Raw genomic sequence first — 17,367 nt, forward strand, 5'->3', positions numbered from 1 at the left:
TTCTATTGGATTCAATATTTTACATATTTATAATACATTTTACATAGACCAAATAATGTTGTACGCGCCACTACACAAATTTCAGAGAGAAAAACTGGATTACCAAGTAATCAATAATTCTTTTCCCGAGAAAATTAAGAGCCACCATTTTCCCCAAGCCATGAGGATTGAAGAAAGTGGCATGTAAGATTGTAAGGTAATAATGATTGGCCTGCAAATCCAGCAATATATATATATATTTGGTTTAATATAATAACACTACCGATGAATTAATCTCACGGGATAAAATCACCCAAAATTGTTAAATTATACTCCCATTATATCAAATCTCATCATCGATCTAAATCAACCCCTCTATATTTACATGATCAGAAAAACTTTCACGCGTCGGTTCCGTTCCCCTCCCCTCCCCTCTTGAAGTTAAGAAACTAATTTTTATGGAGAGCTCTGATTCCGCCACGTGTTATTAACACCCCGTCCGTCACGCAACTCGCTCTTTGATGATCAGAAGAGCAATAATTAATCAGACATATCGTGATCGTGCCAGCAGAGGAGCATAGATATGCAGCGTCCGAGGATGTAGAATCGGGTCTTCTGTTGCTTCACCATACGCGCACAGCGCTTTCGAATCTCAGTTTTCTTGCTGTGGCTTTTATGACGGCGGGATTCGGAGGTCAGGTAAATGTAAGGAACGGACATGCTGCTGCTGGCGGTGGTGGAAGATGTTGTCGTGGGCAAATTTGATTAGCGAGAGCTTCTTCCTACAAGCGGCCTCTGCTGCCGCTGCTGTTTTTCGTTTGTGGCGGTTATATAGACGGGACGCCTGATGGGGGAGGCTATGGACGGCGTGGTCCCATGTTTGAAGTTTAATGTCAATTGCATGGAAACTTACACTTTCACGATTTGACATTACTATCCCCATTTAAAATACCTTCATTTCCTATTTTTCACCCTCCAATTTTCTTGTGGTTGAGAATTTAATTACTATCTTTTTTTCGCCTTTCTAAAATTAAGATATCTTAAATGTGAGCCTCCAAATTTTGATTTCGGAAATTTATAAAAGCTTAAAAACTAATTACAATGTAATTTTTATTTAATTTAAATAGTTTTTTGGATAAACTAATTTTGAATATACTAATTTTTTAAAATAATGGTATACATAAACAAATTTCCTCATATAAAATCCACATCTCATCATTAAATTATTTCATATCATAAATCTTTATATGCTCACCCATTGCCACTTTGAAGTTACAATAACATATGTATTATATGGGATTCTATACACGTGATATTGTTGATTGTAATTTTTAACTGCTCATTTTTATTATAAACTAATCAAATTTAGAAGCTTCTTTTAAAAAAAAAAAAAGGAAGATTGATCAGCAAAATAAATTCCGGGTTATTTTGGTCATTTAAAAAAATAAATTTATGTCGGTCAAAGCTTTGTGGGGCTCGCTCAAAAGGAAAAAGACCTGAAGGACGAAAAGGAGCAAATGTATAGTATAGCCCACAGGCCACAGCCCCACACCACTTTCAACATCAAGCTTCGCATGTATGACAACGCACTCTTGTCGTTATTTAACCACGTTTTCCTTTTCGGCACAAGCTTCTAGGTTGGCTGCCCGACTGCTCAAATTCGACTTATCTTCCTCTCGTCGTTGTCTCACTCACCAAATTAAAAAAATAAAAAGAATTGCTAACACTGTACTTGAACTTAGTGGCGAGTTTTAAAGTCGCCAAACTGACACGTTTTTGTAATTACGTAGAGATCCTTACTTCTTCAGAGTTTTTAAATCATTCTTATCCGTTGCAGTTTGCGAGAAAGATTACGTTCAGAGCCGACATTCTAGTAGCAAATGGTAAGCATATGGGAGCCAGGTTTGGTACCAATGAATAGCGTCGACAATATATTACAATACAATTAATATACAAGTAAAAAGTTCAACAATTGTCAACTTATACAGTAGGATTAGGTCTTATCCCGCTAATCAGCTGCAGATGAACTGCTACGTGAGTTTTGCCTAACCGTTATAAGAAATATTTATTTACCATTGTTATCTATTATTAACCCCTCGTTTTTATTCAGAAATCGCATCTTGTTTACGTTTTAAGGTGGTAATATTTGTCGAGTAGCCTCTCAGTGTATTCTCCAAATGTAAGAGCACCATTTGATGGTATCACCTGAAATGAGTCACAGGAATATGGTTAGTTAAATTACAACCACATTCACCTAACACATTCATACTACATTGATAGTCATTGAGGCCTTGACCTACTGGTGGGCTTTTTTCCTCAACAAAGCTGAGTTTAGAGACTCAAAATATTTTTCTTATTACACATGTGATTAGCAATAGATATCTCTCTAAATATTAGTACGGGTAGATGTAGACCTCTAAGTTATAAAACAATTTTTATGGTAATATATCTAAATACAAATGTGAGTAGTAGTAGATATCTCTCTAAATATTAGTAGGAGTAGATGAGGACCTCCAAGCAATAATACATTCATATGGTAATATATCTAAATTGGTTATATTATTGTAGATCATAACCAATCGAAAATATATATATACATTCATAGGTCTTATTAGCAAAAATGAAGCTAGCTACACCATTTTCTTTTAAATGAATGGGGAGGACTCAATAATGGAGGAAGAACAGAGGGAGGGGAGGGGGATGACAGATGAACTACTTCTATCACCTCAGTATATTTCTATAGAGTTTTCAGATAGCAAAGACGGGCCAAACATTCTCAGACCGTCATAAAGGTATAGGGTTTTGACACATACCTCTTTATGAATATGTGCATCCTCTGGAAAATTAAGCTTTTCGTCCCTGTAAAACGAAAGTCTCAAAAATGAGAATTTTAAAAGAAAATACAATCTATAATGCTGTTTTCTCCCATAAAAATTATACTGGCATAAGTGAGGCTAAAAAAATATGTATTATACAAATCAACTTTGTGAATAAACCTACCAGTCAGGTTGCATAAATAATGCAAATGTTGATCGGTCAATACCAGAGGCCTCCTCTCCTCTTGGCGCCTACCAGAAAGCAAGAAATATTATCACAGAATATGGCAATGGAAACGGGATCTAAAATTTAGAACATAAGAAATTTATAGGTGTATCATGATTGTGCCCATAGAAGTTAAACCATTGGCAAAACTTAGATTATGCCTACACACTCTGTAATGAACTTAACTTTGTTGAAGCTATCATTTTGGAAAACATAGTTAAACCTGAGAATATGCAACCTCCCTAAACAGTAAATCAAGTCTGTCTTAAGTCAAAGCACCGGTCCACTGAAAAGAATCAAAGTTCAATACCTTAGAGATAGACTGGTTTATATAAGCTTCAATGTATCAATTCAAGAAAGAAAGGACTCCATAAAACATCTTACATATTATTGGCCTGCTAATTATAAAAATTTTGACATGACAAATATCACATCTACATCAAGAGTGGATTTGAGGACAAAATAAGACCTTACAAGACAAACCAAATTTACATTGTTTGAGTCAGTTTTATGACAGTATATGCATGGTATGGTGAAAATTTTCCAAAATCTTCCCGAAACACAAAATGAATTATAGAAAGTACCCGGACACAGTGAGGTGTTGCACAAAGATAACTTCTTGACAGTATTTCAGTGGTTTCCCCAATTTGGTATGCTATCTCATCTTCTCTAAAGACAACCTTACGGGCAAACAGAACACAAGTTACAATGAAATAGCAAATATATACTTCTAAAGCATATAGCAAAAAAATATTTGAGTTCAATAACTGATAAGAAGGTTGCAATCAACTTATTACAGAGCATCATTCATTTGCTATGAAGAAAACTATGAAACAAGCCAAAGGCGATGTCGATTATCATTAATCCTTTTTATGCATTATTCGAATATCATGATCAAGAATGTATACTTTGACAATTTGATCAGTCCGAGTTCTTATATATAGGCCAGCAGCACTATCAGGGCAAGGTATTACTGTACCGTCTTTCGTAAACATGCCACAGGTCAGACCTGCATATTGAATTGGAAAGATAGATACAAATTGTAAGAAAAGGCAATCTTAAAATTGATATTTCAATACAAAATGAAATTTAAAATTAAAGGCTAGACAAAATCAATGAACTGATTTCTGTGCTGGAGTGGGGAAAACAATACTTTGAGAAATTGCACATTCCTAACTACACATCAATATTGACACAAATTTTGCCAAGATAAATTGCAGGGAGAAATATTAAGTGACATATAAAGGACATGTTTTTAGTGACATTATTATGTTTATGCAATGGAAACCAGTAAATACAGCATCATCATCAAAACCATGAACATTGTAACTTTTGCAAGTACGCAGGGGGTCAGGAAGTTAGAATTCCACAAAAAAATTATCATCGAGCTTGCCCGTGCACTGAGGCAAGAAAGAATGATTAGGGGACCAGAAAAATTCATTACCTGTCAGTGAAGCATGGTCTGTGTGCCATCCACACCAAGAGGACATCGAGTCACCATCTCGGATACAATTGCTGCAAGTCACAGAACTCGTTATAATCATCTGTGGATGCCATAAAAAATTGATTAAATATTGAGAAACAAATACAAAAATACTTTGCTATGTACAGTTGCTTTTTCTTTTTCTTTTGGCAGCTAATAACAAAAAATGTCTTTTATCCTAAACAATAAGTATAGGTCATAGTTATGACAAAAATAAAGGGCTGGAATTCACATGAATCATGCTTAATTACCATGGCTGCTAACTAGGCCAAAATTATCATGACAAGATCAACAGAAAGATAAACGTAGAAGAACTGTCAGATGCGCAATGTTATATGTGTCATTCCATATACCTGAAAGATGATTGCTTATTCATAAAAAATTGTCCAAATAGAAAATGCAAAAATTGAAGAATCCCAACCTAATCTGGTATTAGCCATTGTGCCCACCAATTAGACTTACATCTGAATGATGCTCAGATTTATCACTATAAATACCAAAGCTTGCAGAATCTTGAATGCTTAAGTGATAACCAGTAGGCTTTTTCTTTTTTTTTTACTCTTTTTAATAAGAATTACCATATGTTTGCTTTATATATTGCCTTGGGATGATAATGTCCATCAACAAATTGATATCCAGTTCCATCCATATAGACATGTAGATCTTCTTACTCTGTACCAGAATATCTGTGGAAAGTAAGTAGAATAAATTCAAGACCCAAAGTTTTACACTCTAGGCTCTGGTTTGGTTAAGTCATATAATTTTCGGAGAATACCACATGTACCAAAAGCAACCCTGTCAAGTAAACTCCTCTATTTACATTTCAATTAAACCACATAATTGATCTATACAGGGAAAACTGATAGAATTACCTCTGCTGTGCAGGAAAATAATAAAGAAGACGGCCTTTGTGACACCGGGAGTGAAGAAGTATTTGTTCAAGGCCCTCATTCTCTTTCATTTTCATTCCTTTAGATACTGCTCAAGTGCTCATAAAAAAATATTGTAAGGGTCTTATTCAGCCACATATACATAAATAATTCTAGACTCCGAAAAAGTTGAAACTATTTACTTTTAAGGAATGAAGCATGCATCAACAATATAGTTAGTTGAGACTCATGAATCCTCATTCTAAATCCAGTGAGAAACATTTCCCAAAACTAAGAAAATTATTTTTCTACTTCCAAGAAATCCTTTGAATACTTCTGCAGAATGGTAAGTACTTTTCAGGGCAAAAAGACATGTACCCATAGTCAGCTGTTAGTATAACATATCTAAAATAGAGTCTAGAAATCACAATAATCATTTCCAAAGTATGTAAAAGCCAGAGTGTCATGCCTAAGGAATTTACCATATTGGTCGCAGTGATATGCCAACATCAACCCAACATCTACAATCAGCTTTCCAAGGGCTTTGAAAGCTAGACACCAACAATTAACCTTCAGTAAATGTAGAAAATAATTGAAAAGTGAACTTGAAAAATAAATAAATGAATAAAAAATCCAAAATAGATGAAAACTGTGAAAGGAACACAAGAAGATGGGAGCGGAAAACAAGTGTAGCACCAAACAATAATTACACTCCCACTTATAGCTTCATTTTCAAAAAAATTGGCAGAGACTCATACCAAAAGATTAGATTACTCTGAAAATATGCTCATTTATCTGCTTCAAAAATTGGCTGAACCTACTGTCAGTTTAAAACAACTATTCCGATATAGAATAGAAGTTGACAACATGAAAAAAGTGTAGACTGCATACAAAGAAGTTTCTTCCCTGCAGTACACACTTGCGCTCACACAAAGACACAAAAATAGAGAATCATAAATTTGTATAACTGTTTAAATACAAGCTCTCAGATCATGAATCCAAGAAATCACATAACTATGATAAACAAACCTCTCAAAAGACAATTTCCAGCAAGCAGAATAAGTCTCTCTTAAAAGCCAATAAAGGAATATAGTAATATTTTGTGAGCATACCCACTTCAAGTTCTGGTAGTGCACTATGAGGCCATATATTCGAACCACAATATGATGGATACCTAAAAGACAGAGAACGGGAAATAAATAAAGCAACAAACCACATCAAGATTTTGCATATCTAATCTAAATATGCGCAAATGAACATAAGATGCATATAACACAGATCTTTCAAAAGTAAAAAAATCATCCCAGCAAATGTATTATTGTCTTCCACAGACTGTATCATATGAAGATAGATATAATAAAAAATTTTGTTATCCACTTTATCCACACACTAACAATCAATTTTGCCATCCATAAAATCTCCAGGAACAAGGGAATGACAGTCAACACTACAAGCACTTGAAATGCTGTTAATATCTCTTACCTTTCGATTAAATGAGTCTCTGTTGTAGGCACATCTAACAATGGATTCGCATAGAAGGAGCCCTTCAACATATCTGCACAAGATTAGAATTAAAGAGGTTAAGACCCTACTTGCAGGCATAAGCTGACATCATGAGAAATATAAAAACTAATCATAGTAAGGCATAGAACACCAACACTTCCTAATAATATGTATCAACATGAACCACATCCAAAGGCAGGGGCAGAACAAGCCAATCTTGGCTGGAGGGGCCAAAGAATTTTTTCAAGCCTATAAAATAGGTATTTTATTAATATATGTTTATTTTAATATAAAATATTGAGTATTAAACTTTTTTTTTTTTTTACAGGGGCCATGGCCCATGCCAGTCCCTTAATAGATCCGCCCGGACCGCCCCTGTCCAAAGGTAAACAAAGCCGATGTGTCATTATAACTGCAATCACGTCTAGCTGCCAGTGTTCAATCCATTTTATGTTTCAAATTCCTCAAAACTTCAAATGACTCCATCCCTCCATGTCCAAACTTAGGAACTCCCACTCTATTCAATCATTTACATAAATATCATGGGAACATGAATCCTGAAAAATATACAGACTGCTCATATTATGCTGTATTTTATTGATTGCAATAATCATGCATCACAACAGGTGAAATATCTCAAGATTGAAATCAGCTTGGCCTGTGTTAGAACAAGATGACCAAACTCAAGAACCTGCATTCAAAAATTTCCATTAGAAATAATAGGGTCTTCTTTATAACATGAAAGCATACCAGGGTTCCCGGATTCAAGCTTCTCTTTACCATGACTCCATCCGAAGTTGTACCTACAAACAGAGAGTGAAAAGAAGAAACAAAGAGTTAGAGCACCTCATATACTGTGAGATTATGAACTTGGAAATATATTTCAATTCCAATGCAAGAATACCAAGCCTTCCACAAACAAAATCACCAGAAAAAAGGTTCTAGTTATTCATGATAAACACAGCATTTCCATGGGCTGCAGGCCATGCTAAGTATTGCTGTTAACAGCTTTAGGTAGGATTTAAGGAAAATATACTGTTCTTTTTTCATCAAATAGTAAATACGGGACATGACCAAAAATAAATAAAATGAGGAAAGAGATACTTAGGTAGGACCATGCTAATCATCTACACCATCAAAAGACCTAATGATCGCAGAGGATAAATGGGTAAACTCCATCACCTGAGTTATGTAGCATATGATGCACTCATGAGGACATAACCATGTGAAGACAGCATTATTCTATTAGTGAGTAGAACTCTGAATGGCATTATCATATGTGTCAGGACCTTCTGGAATCAATGAAGAGTTCAACTGACATAATACCCTTCGAGTATGAAATGAAACCGTTAAGTACCAATAAGGTGAAAGTTTATCTTTTCCAAACAAGCCTAAGGAACCCAATCAGTATAAAGGGAATAGAGGTATAATAAGATCCTTCCCACATAAGTTTAGAGCTACCCAGAGCAATTTAACAAACCTCTATGCTAAGTGGAGGCCAAATACACATCCAAAGCAACCAAAATAAGCCATCAAAGGGAATAAAGTAAATAAAAGAAGATGAACAGTGAAATCAAACAACAATACAGGAGTTATTGGAAAGTAGAATCAGACCTACTGTGATGATCTTCAAGATCCTTTTTCACATCTTCGGGAAGGTTAGCTAATCTGATAAAACAGAATCTTGTGAACAACTTATGTAAAGTTTCTTAGTCCTAAATAATATCTACCCGCAAGCTCAACCTGAGCATTGAAAATCTAGTTTGAATCTTATACCTAGGTGCAAGATGCAGGAGATTTTGACGCAGTGAAGAAAATCCAGGAACCTAAAACAAAAACAGGTCAACTTCAAACAGGTAATACGAGCATATTGAAAGCAAAATGACTGACTAATTCCTGAGCAAAGACACTAGTTGTCCAAATTTCAAATGCAAAGACACATACAAAATACATAAATATAGAGGGGGAAAAAAAGAGTTTCAAAAATGGGAACGGGACTTCATCAAGCTTGCTACTTCATTTTTTGTTACACATTGCCACAGGTTTCATCATATTCAAAAGTTCTATTCGTTATACCATACTTGGCAATGAAACCATACAAAGCCAATGGGCATCTTAGTTCCAATTATGTACTTAAAGTTCACATGTCCACAAAAACTTGGGCATTGTGGATGGTTGTTCGCCAATCATAGCTTTTGAAGTTGGGTAAAGACAAATTGGTAATATAAAATTTTCATCAAACAGCTGTGGGTTAAAATCAACTTAGCTTTCAAAAGTCAAAATGAAATTAAAATGTTTACCAGACACTAAAGCTACTTTGCTTTGAAAGCACAGCTGTTAAACGACAATACCAAATGGAGCCTTAAATGACCTATTAATCTTCCAACATTTTTTTACAAGTTAACACAGAGTGACAGTAATTCTCAGGATATATCAAATTCAGTTATCGCTATAATGATATCTCCTAAAATTTCAGTATCACTTATTTGTCAGCCAAACAGAACATTGAAAGACTAAAATATGATCAGGTATATACATATGTGCAAGTGCAACAAAATGGACAAATATATATGAAAAGAAAAAATAGAAAATTCAACTGCAAAAATTATTTCATACGTCTGTAACAGATAGAATTCCGAGACCGTTGGGTCCAAACCCTTGTTCAATCTTCATCGACAAGTCAGCATTCTTGTCCTGTTTCAATCAATTCAAACAACCGCCAGTAAATTTCAAACACGTGTGTTTCACACTCGTATACGCAACGAGAACTAAGGTCTGAAGGTGAGCGAGGGACACAGAGACTTTACCTTGAGCTCCGAGTACGAAATTGTGACGGTTCTGAGAGTGGGGGAAACGGCTGCGGACGAGCAAGTCATCTTCTGACACGTAATCCGGTGGGAAGCACTGCGATTGGAGGGCGGGCCAAGGATGAATTGAGTGCCGAAATGAGTTTTATAGACAAGCGACCCTGAGAGAATCGGATTCATGCGCGAAGTGAGTGTGATGGTCAATTCAAATGAGATGAAAACAAAAGGAAAAACACAAGCAAAAGGAATAAAATAGCAAGCGGTGTGGTTTTGGCTCTTCGCGTTTGTTCTTTAAATTGATTATCGGCCGGCCCAAACCTTTTACGTGAGTTGCGTAAGTCGTTCCTATTCGCCGTCGTTCCCGCTAAACATTACAAATTTATAATTCCCCGCAATTAAAATTACAAAAAAAATTCACAAAAAGACAAGGAAAAAGTGATTTATACAGTTAAAGCTATTATTTTAATATAAAAACTATCATCTAATTCCCTAACTTTTCTTCTTTTAGTGTGATACCAAAAAAATAATAAATAAATTTCGGATTATCCTTAATTATCTATAAGTTACCTTTTATTTTTAAAAGCTTTAAATTATTTTACTTTTTGTTTTAAAAATAAAGAGCAAATAATTGTATATTGACAAAAATTATTTTGTCTTCTTAACAAAAAGTATGCCATATTTAAATTTAAAAAGTAAATAAGTGAATTAAAAATAGCCAATTTCAATATAATAATTCTTTTATTCATTATACGAGAGAAATTTCAACTTGGTTCCTCGTGTTTTTTATACCAATTTACAATCTTTACCAATTGAATTAATAAGTAGAATGACATATGTGTCACGATATAAAAATGAAATAATTTTTTTTATGATTGGATTGACATATTCTGACTTATTAATAATCTTATATTTAATATTTTTTATGTTGAACTATTTATTAGTGTCATATATGTTTTCTCAATTCATTTATGACCAATTTAACAACAATTTCATTATATTTATTATGTATTAAATCCATCTTTATTTTTTTCGGTAGAAAAATGACTGAACAACTTTTTAACCTCTTTTTACTTAGCTTTTAATTATTTAATTCCTAAAAAAATAGACATAATTTCTTATTAAGTTAAGTATATATTGCAGGTCGAATTCGAATCTAAGACTCAAGACTTTTTTTTTTTTTTTTTGATAAGTAAAACTCAAGACTTTAAAGTTTAAATCTTATGAAAACCGCTTTTTATTTTCTGCTAAAACTAAACAATAACTCCTACTCAACATTACATTTTAAAAAATACAAGTACACACATTAGAAAAAAAAAAAAAAAAAAGAACCATGAATGCTAAATCTCAATCACATCAAGGAAGAAAAATGATGAGATGTGATTATATGAACGGTTGAACATGCTCGCAATTCACATAATTTATGTAATTTATTTATTTTTTATTGCTTTTTATTATAATATACTACAGACGTGGACACTTAAAGTGATGGTTGCCTTATATTTTATTATTTGAATATGTAGTTTATCCAAGTATTTATTTCAATTGAAAAATAATATTATTTCGAAACGGTTTTAGTTCTCAAGTTTTGTTCTAAATTCACACCCCTCTCTCTTGCTGAAAACTCAATGGCGTGCAACTTTCACCACCTCACCCAAACTATCCGACTCTCTTTCCCACCTCTTCACAATTTCAAAGCTTCTGATGCTTTTACGAATAAGAGTTTAATCACCACATTTCCAGTACGTTTCTCTTTTCACAGCTCAGCAAAATTAACTACTTCTATTCGCTCTTTACGAGTCGATACCCCTAGCATTAGCTACAGAAGCAGCTGTACCTTCACTTGGGACGACGTCTTTCGAGTTTCTCAACCAGAATATTCCCCTGACGATTCTTCCGATCTCCGTGGCTACTTCGAGAAAATCAAAATCTGCAATCGTGGCTCAGTTACTATCTCAAATTCCTCATTAAACAAATAAATTTTGTAACCTTTATTTTGCTCCACTTATTTCACTTTCTTATCTTTTTAATTATTATTATTATTTTGTTTTAGGAAATGCAATCCGAGTTTTTTCCTTTTATCATCGAGGACCAAGTTGCTGGTTACACACATAATCGGTACAATTTCTCTATCCTCATAATACAAAGTAGATTATGTCTATTTATTGTTAGGACTTAGTTACGGTGTAATTGTGGTACCGTATAATAATTATTTTCATTCATTAAATATAATTATTATATTTAAAAGTAAGAGATTAAATGGCCGAAAATAACTGTGGTATGATATTACAGTTGCACCATAGCTGCTGTTAAGGATTTTAAATTCTGAATAATTTTTTTTTAAAGAAATTATCATTACATCATCTTTATTTTACAATATATTCATTCAACTATTACAAAATTTTAATATATTTTCTATACCACCTTTCTTTTTAAAATTTGTATCAATTAGTCATTTTTGTATTAACACCGTTAAATAATTTTAATAAAATGACAAGTTTATCCCTAAATAAATTTTAAAAAATATTTTATTTTATAAAAACTTTGAAAAATAAAAAAATTGTAATTATAGAAATACCCTAATTTAATAAAAATAAATTCTAAAATTAGAATTTTTACTTTTTATAAAAATTATTTTAATATAAAATAATTGCAAAAGTTTGGAATTTAATAAAAATATCCTAAATTTTTAAAATTTTGGGATTTATTTTTTAATAAGTAAATTCAGTTATTATAATAAAATTTTGTAACGTTATAATTTTTAATAAATAAATTTAATTTTTTATTAAAATTTTATAAAATCTAAATTTAATAAAAATCAACTGAGTACCTTTATTTGAGATTTATTTTTATTAAATTTAGAGGTATTTTTATAATTATAAAATTTTTTATTTTTCAAAGTTTTATAAAATAAAATAATTTTTTAATTTATTTAAAAATAAAATTATTTAACGGTATTAGTACAAAAATAACTAATTGATGCTATTTAAAAAAAAAAGATAATGCAGAAAACATTAGACTTAGCAAAACCCTCGATCCGGTCCGGGTTTGGTACTGCCCAGGGCCAGATCGGATGAGTAAAACAGCTGCCCGGACACGGGTTTAAGCCCGATTTTTATGTGCGGGCTAGGTTCAAGCCGGAACCTCCAAGGCCCTGGTTTTTTATCTGGTCTTCTAAGCCTGCATGTGAATTAACATATAATATATACTAATGTAAATACAAATTTTACAAAAATAATAAATAAAATTTACTTCAATCTACTTTCTACTACCTACATTCATTTAATTTCTAAGCTGAACTCATTTAATATATATAAAAAAAAATTAAATTCAACAACACAATAATCACTAAATAAATTTAAATAACATTCAATATATCATAAGTTCATAATTATGATATCAATTACCAATACAACATATAAAAATCTTAAAATATTTAACATCTCAAAAAATAGTTCATAAAAAAATCAAAATACTAACAACTCAAAAAATAGTTCATAAAACAGTCAAAATACTCTCATGTGAAATACTCGAGCATAGCATATTAACATTCAAAAAAAAATGATAAATACCAAATAATCATAATAATTTCATCATTTTTTTAACTAAATCGGAAAATTATATGAAAGGCAAAATTAAGAAGCAAAAAATCAATAGCCGGGGTTGTGGCTGATCAGCTGATGGTAAGAGTGATGGTGGTTGTGACGACCAACGGGCTGACGACGGTGGAGGTCGAACAACTCACTGTTGTTGGAGATGGAGCAACCGAACAAAGCCGCGTGCCAAGCCAAGTCGGCGACCGAGAAGAGATGATCCCGACGGGTGACGGTGGGTGGTGGTTATTGTTGGGTTGGAGTGTTGGAGGCGTGAGCTACGTGGCAGCACTGCTGCTTAAGCTTTTCAAACTGTCGATGGGGATTAGGGAATTAGGGATTTGGCAATTTGGATTGGGTACTTGGGTATCTAGGCTTTTGGTATTGAGCCCGGAACCGTGCTCGGAAATGTTCTAGTTTGAGAATTTCATGCCCGAATTCGTTTTTTTTTAGTGTATGCGGTTTGGGTTTTGTTTGGACCGGATTAGCTGAGTCTGGTCTGAATCCAGCCTGAGTGGATTTTTTTGACACTTTTAAAAAATATGTTAAAATTTTATGGTGATTAAATGAATATAAGGTAAAATAAAGTTGGTACAATGATAATTATACTTTTTTTTCCCGTTTTTGAATCTGAGCAGTTTCGCTAGTCACCTAAGGAAATACGACGACGTATTCATTTACTCTGGGAACAACGGAGGTCGATTTGGCAGTCACGTGAAGTTAAACTCAAAGCTGAAAACAGCCGATGAGAGGACGAGAGTTGTTGGAGAAGTGATTAAATGCTTGGCCGAAGAAGAATTGATTCCAGATATACAAAATGAGGTACTGCTAGCTTTACTTTTGATGCTTATATAGGAATTGAATAGATTTTCTTTCACTTTTGAATACATGCTTTGTGCTTCTGACTATGTCCGTATAATGTGTAATTTCTAACTGATATTTGATTTTTTTGAGATTGATTCATTTTGGATTTCATTGGTTTATAATCAGCTCTATCCTGTAGCGTCAACCTTTGGTTCTCCGATCTTCTTCTCGCTGGATCGTGCCGCTGCTCCTTACTTTGGGATAAAGGTGAGTTCATGACTTTTGCTTTGCATCAATGATCTTGTATTATTTTTTGTGGAAAAGAAGCTTAGACACGTTGTGCATAAAGTTTGAGATACAATAAGTTATTGATTATGAGATGTTTATTGTGGATATGATCACACGAAACAGTTGTCTTATTGAGTGTCTATGATTGGATCTAGTCACTGTCATACTTTGTCTATTTTATTACTTTGTATATTACTTTGCTTTCTGGTAAATGAATGAATAATAATTTATTTGGCTATTGATGGTTATATGGCTGATCCTTTCTTCCTGAATTTGAAAATAGGCTTATGCAGTTCCCTTGAATGGTTATGTTGAAAAAGATGGGCAAAAATTTCTGTGGATTGGAAAACGAAGTCAAGTCAAATCTACTTATCCAGGAATGCTTGATATTCTAGCTGGTGGAGGATTGGTTTGTAATAGTAACCTTTCATTGCTTTTCTTAGGTTTATAGTATTGGATTCTTCTTTTGAATTGTATTGAGTTTATTTTAGTTTTGAAAAACACTAAAGTTGTCAGCTGATTCTCCCAAGTCCTTTTTGTGATCGGACAAAAGTGCCAAACATGTATTGCATTGGTAGGGCACAGCTGGATCCTCATATACTTGAAATTCACTGATGACCTTCATTTGAAATTGGAATAGGTTGCTTACTAAGAAATAGATTAATAAGGTTTTTCTTCGGCAGATGACTCCAATATGACTGCAGTTGATTATTGTAACAAGATTGGCTTCTGAAGTGCTACTAAGGCTTAAAAATCAATTAGTTCTTAGAAATTCTCAAAATAGTAGGAAGAAGGCACGACATTACCCAATGGCTGTTTGTCATTCTGATTTAGCTTTATGCTTTGCTTCTAGAATAAGAGGGAAGAGGCAAAAGGTCATTCTGAAAAATGCCATTTCTATGGTGCCATTTATAAAGCATGCAAGCAAAAACGTAGGGGGCAAGAGAAACTTTGCGGACATTTGTTTCTTGGTTATTTTTCGGTTGGACTGATTTATCTCTTTACTAGCTATATATGTTTTAAAGTTTAAACTGAGTGGTTTGGGCAGCTTGGAAATATTTGTCCATGTTAGTCTGTAATGAGAAAATGATCTTGAAAAGCCTTTAGTGAACATGGAAACTTGAGCCCAGAACAAATATCACATGGGCAGCAAACCCTGTGCAATTGGAAAACATTAGGCGTTCCTCCTTGTTGCAATACTTGGAGATTCCAGTTCAGTTGCTGCAATTGGACAATAGAATTTATAATAGTGAAAACCAAGGATTCATTTCATTTAAAAATGTGTTCTCTAATCTTTATGCTCAGTTATCCGAGCCAACTCTTCATCTATATAATTGTGATGGTGATTGCAGCCCCATGGTATTGCTTGTGGGGAGAATATTATCAAGGAATGTGAAGAGGAAGCGGGAATCCCTAGATCCATATCCAATAGGTAAGCTTTCCTCATGCCACATTGATTCTAAATTTTAGGATTAATTGCATTAACTATATTATATTGGCTAAAAATGTGAACTTTGCTAAAGTTCCACTCCACATGTCAACATTCTGATTAAACCATGGTTCTTTTGTGGATGATTGGTTGTACTAATGGGTCCAGATATACATCTTTCACAGAGCTAGACCAGTGGGAGCTGTTTCCTATACGGACATTAATGGGTTTAGTTACAAAAGAGATGTTATATTTTGTTACGATTTGAAGCTACCTGAAGATTTTGTTCCTATGAATCAAGGTAACTGTATTAAAGCTTGATCACACTGACGCTCATTTTCTTCCTTCGTGAGAATAAGGTATAAAAGCAATGTTTCTTGATCTACAAACTAATTTTAGCATTCCTACTGTTAAATATTTGTACATTTCAATCTATAACATTCATCTGCTGCAGTTTTAGAAGAGAATTATATCTATTCATTGTAATAGCTTTTATTAAACATGTTGCAGACGGAGAGGTAGAAAGCTTCCAGTTGATGCCTGTGGCACATGTTGCAAATGTCATACGGAGAACAGAGTTCTTCAAGCCAAATTGCTCCCTAGCCATCATTGATTTCTTGTTTCGACATGGGTATTAGCACTTTTCTTGATTGCTTCTTGTATCTCTCTCAGTTTGAGACTTTCAGTAATCAGTTAAAAAGATTAAAATAAATAAAGAAAGAAATAAAACTAGCATATGTGACAGCCGTATGAAAAATAAATAAATAAATAGAAAGCATAATCACTTCTTTCTTTCTTTTTTTATTAACTGTCAAGTTGTGGCAATGGTTGCTGCTTTTCTTATGATAGTGGACTCTTCTGCCCTGTAGAAATGATAAAAGCAATGGTGTGTAATTGTAATGAATCTTAAATGTTTGCTCTCCACTACTGATATTCCCATGTGTTTCTCTTTAGTTTTAGGAATCTTTTAGATGTCTTTGGGTTTTCTTTTTCATGATTTCATACATTTATCATTTATGCTGATTAAAATTGTTACATATTAGGCTTGGCAAATTGCTCCAGGATTTTATTTCTGACACTCATATGCACTTCCAACTATTTCAATGAATCTCGAGATATGTCTTTGATTTTTCTTGTAATGTCCATACATTGATGCTGGTTGATATTAGATATATTTGATGGGATTCATGCTCAAAAGGCGTTGTTGTAGTTCCTTCTTTGCTATTATGAAAAATTCAGCTATAGCATATCAGTCCATCCCAGTTTGATTCTAATCTTTTACCATAATGCTGCAACTTGTAGGTACATTCGTCCTGAATATTTTGGATACTTGGATCTACTACAGAGTTTGAGAAGGGGAGACTTCTCCTAATTATTTGTCTTCGTGCCTGTCTTTTTTCTTTTTCTTTTTTAATCCTCCAAATATATTGGATTGACTGAATGACAACTGGTGTTAATTAAAGGCGTTATTTTCCTGTCGCGAAAGAGATAGTTTGGGCATTATACGATGTGAAATCATAGTTCTTAAAATGAGACTTCTGAATGAAACTAAACACATAATATGTAATTTAGG

At 33.4% G+C, this 17,367-nt stretch overlaps 2 protein-coding genes across 5 annotated transcripts; one reads left to right on the top strand and one right to left on the bottom strand.

Moving 5' to 3' along the window:
* Window positions 1-1,897: 1,897 nt before the first annotated feature.
* LOC18055655 lies at window positions 1,898-10,068 on the bottom strand. 4 transcript variants are annotated; one of them, XM_024178189.1, is made up of 16 exons: window positions 10,002-10,068; window positions 9,684-9,844; window positions 9,493-9,570; window positions 8,653-8,702; window positions 8,491-8,544; window positions 7,627-7,679; window positions 6,856-6,928; window positions 6,486-6,547; window positions 5,856-5,924; window positions 5,377-5,482; window positions 4,466-4,536; window positions 3,930-4,030; window positions 3,606-3,701; window positions 2,980-3,047; window positions 2,793-2,838; window positions 1,898-2,184 (listed from the first exon to the last, which is right to left on the bottom strand). In XM_024178189.1, exons 2-16 carry the CDS (start codon window positions 9,750-9,752, stop codon window positions 2,104-2,106), a joined length of 1,077 nt encoding a protein of 358 aa, XP_024033957.1. In that variant the 5' UTR covers window positions 9,753-9,844; window positions 10,002-10,068; the 3' UTR covers window positions 1,898-2,103. The 4 variants fall into 4 exon arrangements, 3 of the variants coding, with proteins under 3 accessions (XP_024033957.1, XP_006451060.1, XP_024033956.1); XM_006450997.2 differs by lacking the exon at window positions 10,002-10,068 and having other exon boundaries at window positions 9,684-9,994; XM_024178188.1 differs by lacking the exons at window positions 3,606-3,701; window positions 10,002-10,068 and having other exon boundaries at window positions 9,684-9,994.
* A 1,198-nt stretch (window positions 10,069-11,266) lies between these two features.
* LOC18055656 (nudix hydrolase 20, chloroplastic) lies at window positions 11,267-17,321 on the top strand. The gene is made up of 9 exons (XM_006451000.2): window positions 11,267-11,626; window positions 11,734-11,798; window positions 13,912-14,095; window positions 14,264-14,344; window positions 14,649-14,774; window positions 15,718-15,797; window positions 15,980-16,095; window positions 16,305-16,425; window positions 17,097-17,321. Exons 1-9 carry the CDS (start codon window positions 11,309-11,311, stop codon window positions 17,164-17,166), a joined length of 1,161 nt encoding a protein of 386 aa, XP_006451063.1. The 5' UTR covers window positions 11,267-11,308; the 3' UTR covers window positions 17,167-17,321.
* Window positions 17,322-17,367: the final 46 nt, after the last annotated feature.

This window comes from Citrus clementina, unplaced genomic scaffold, assembly GCF_000493195.1.
Source record: "Citrus clementina cultivar Clemenules unplaced genomic scaffold, Citrus_clementina_v1.0 scaffold_1, whole genome shotgun sequence".
NCBI lineage: Eukaryota > Viridiplantae > Streptophyta > Magnoliopsida > Sapindales > Rutaceae > Citrus > Citrus x clementina.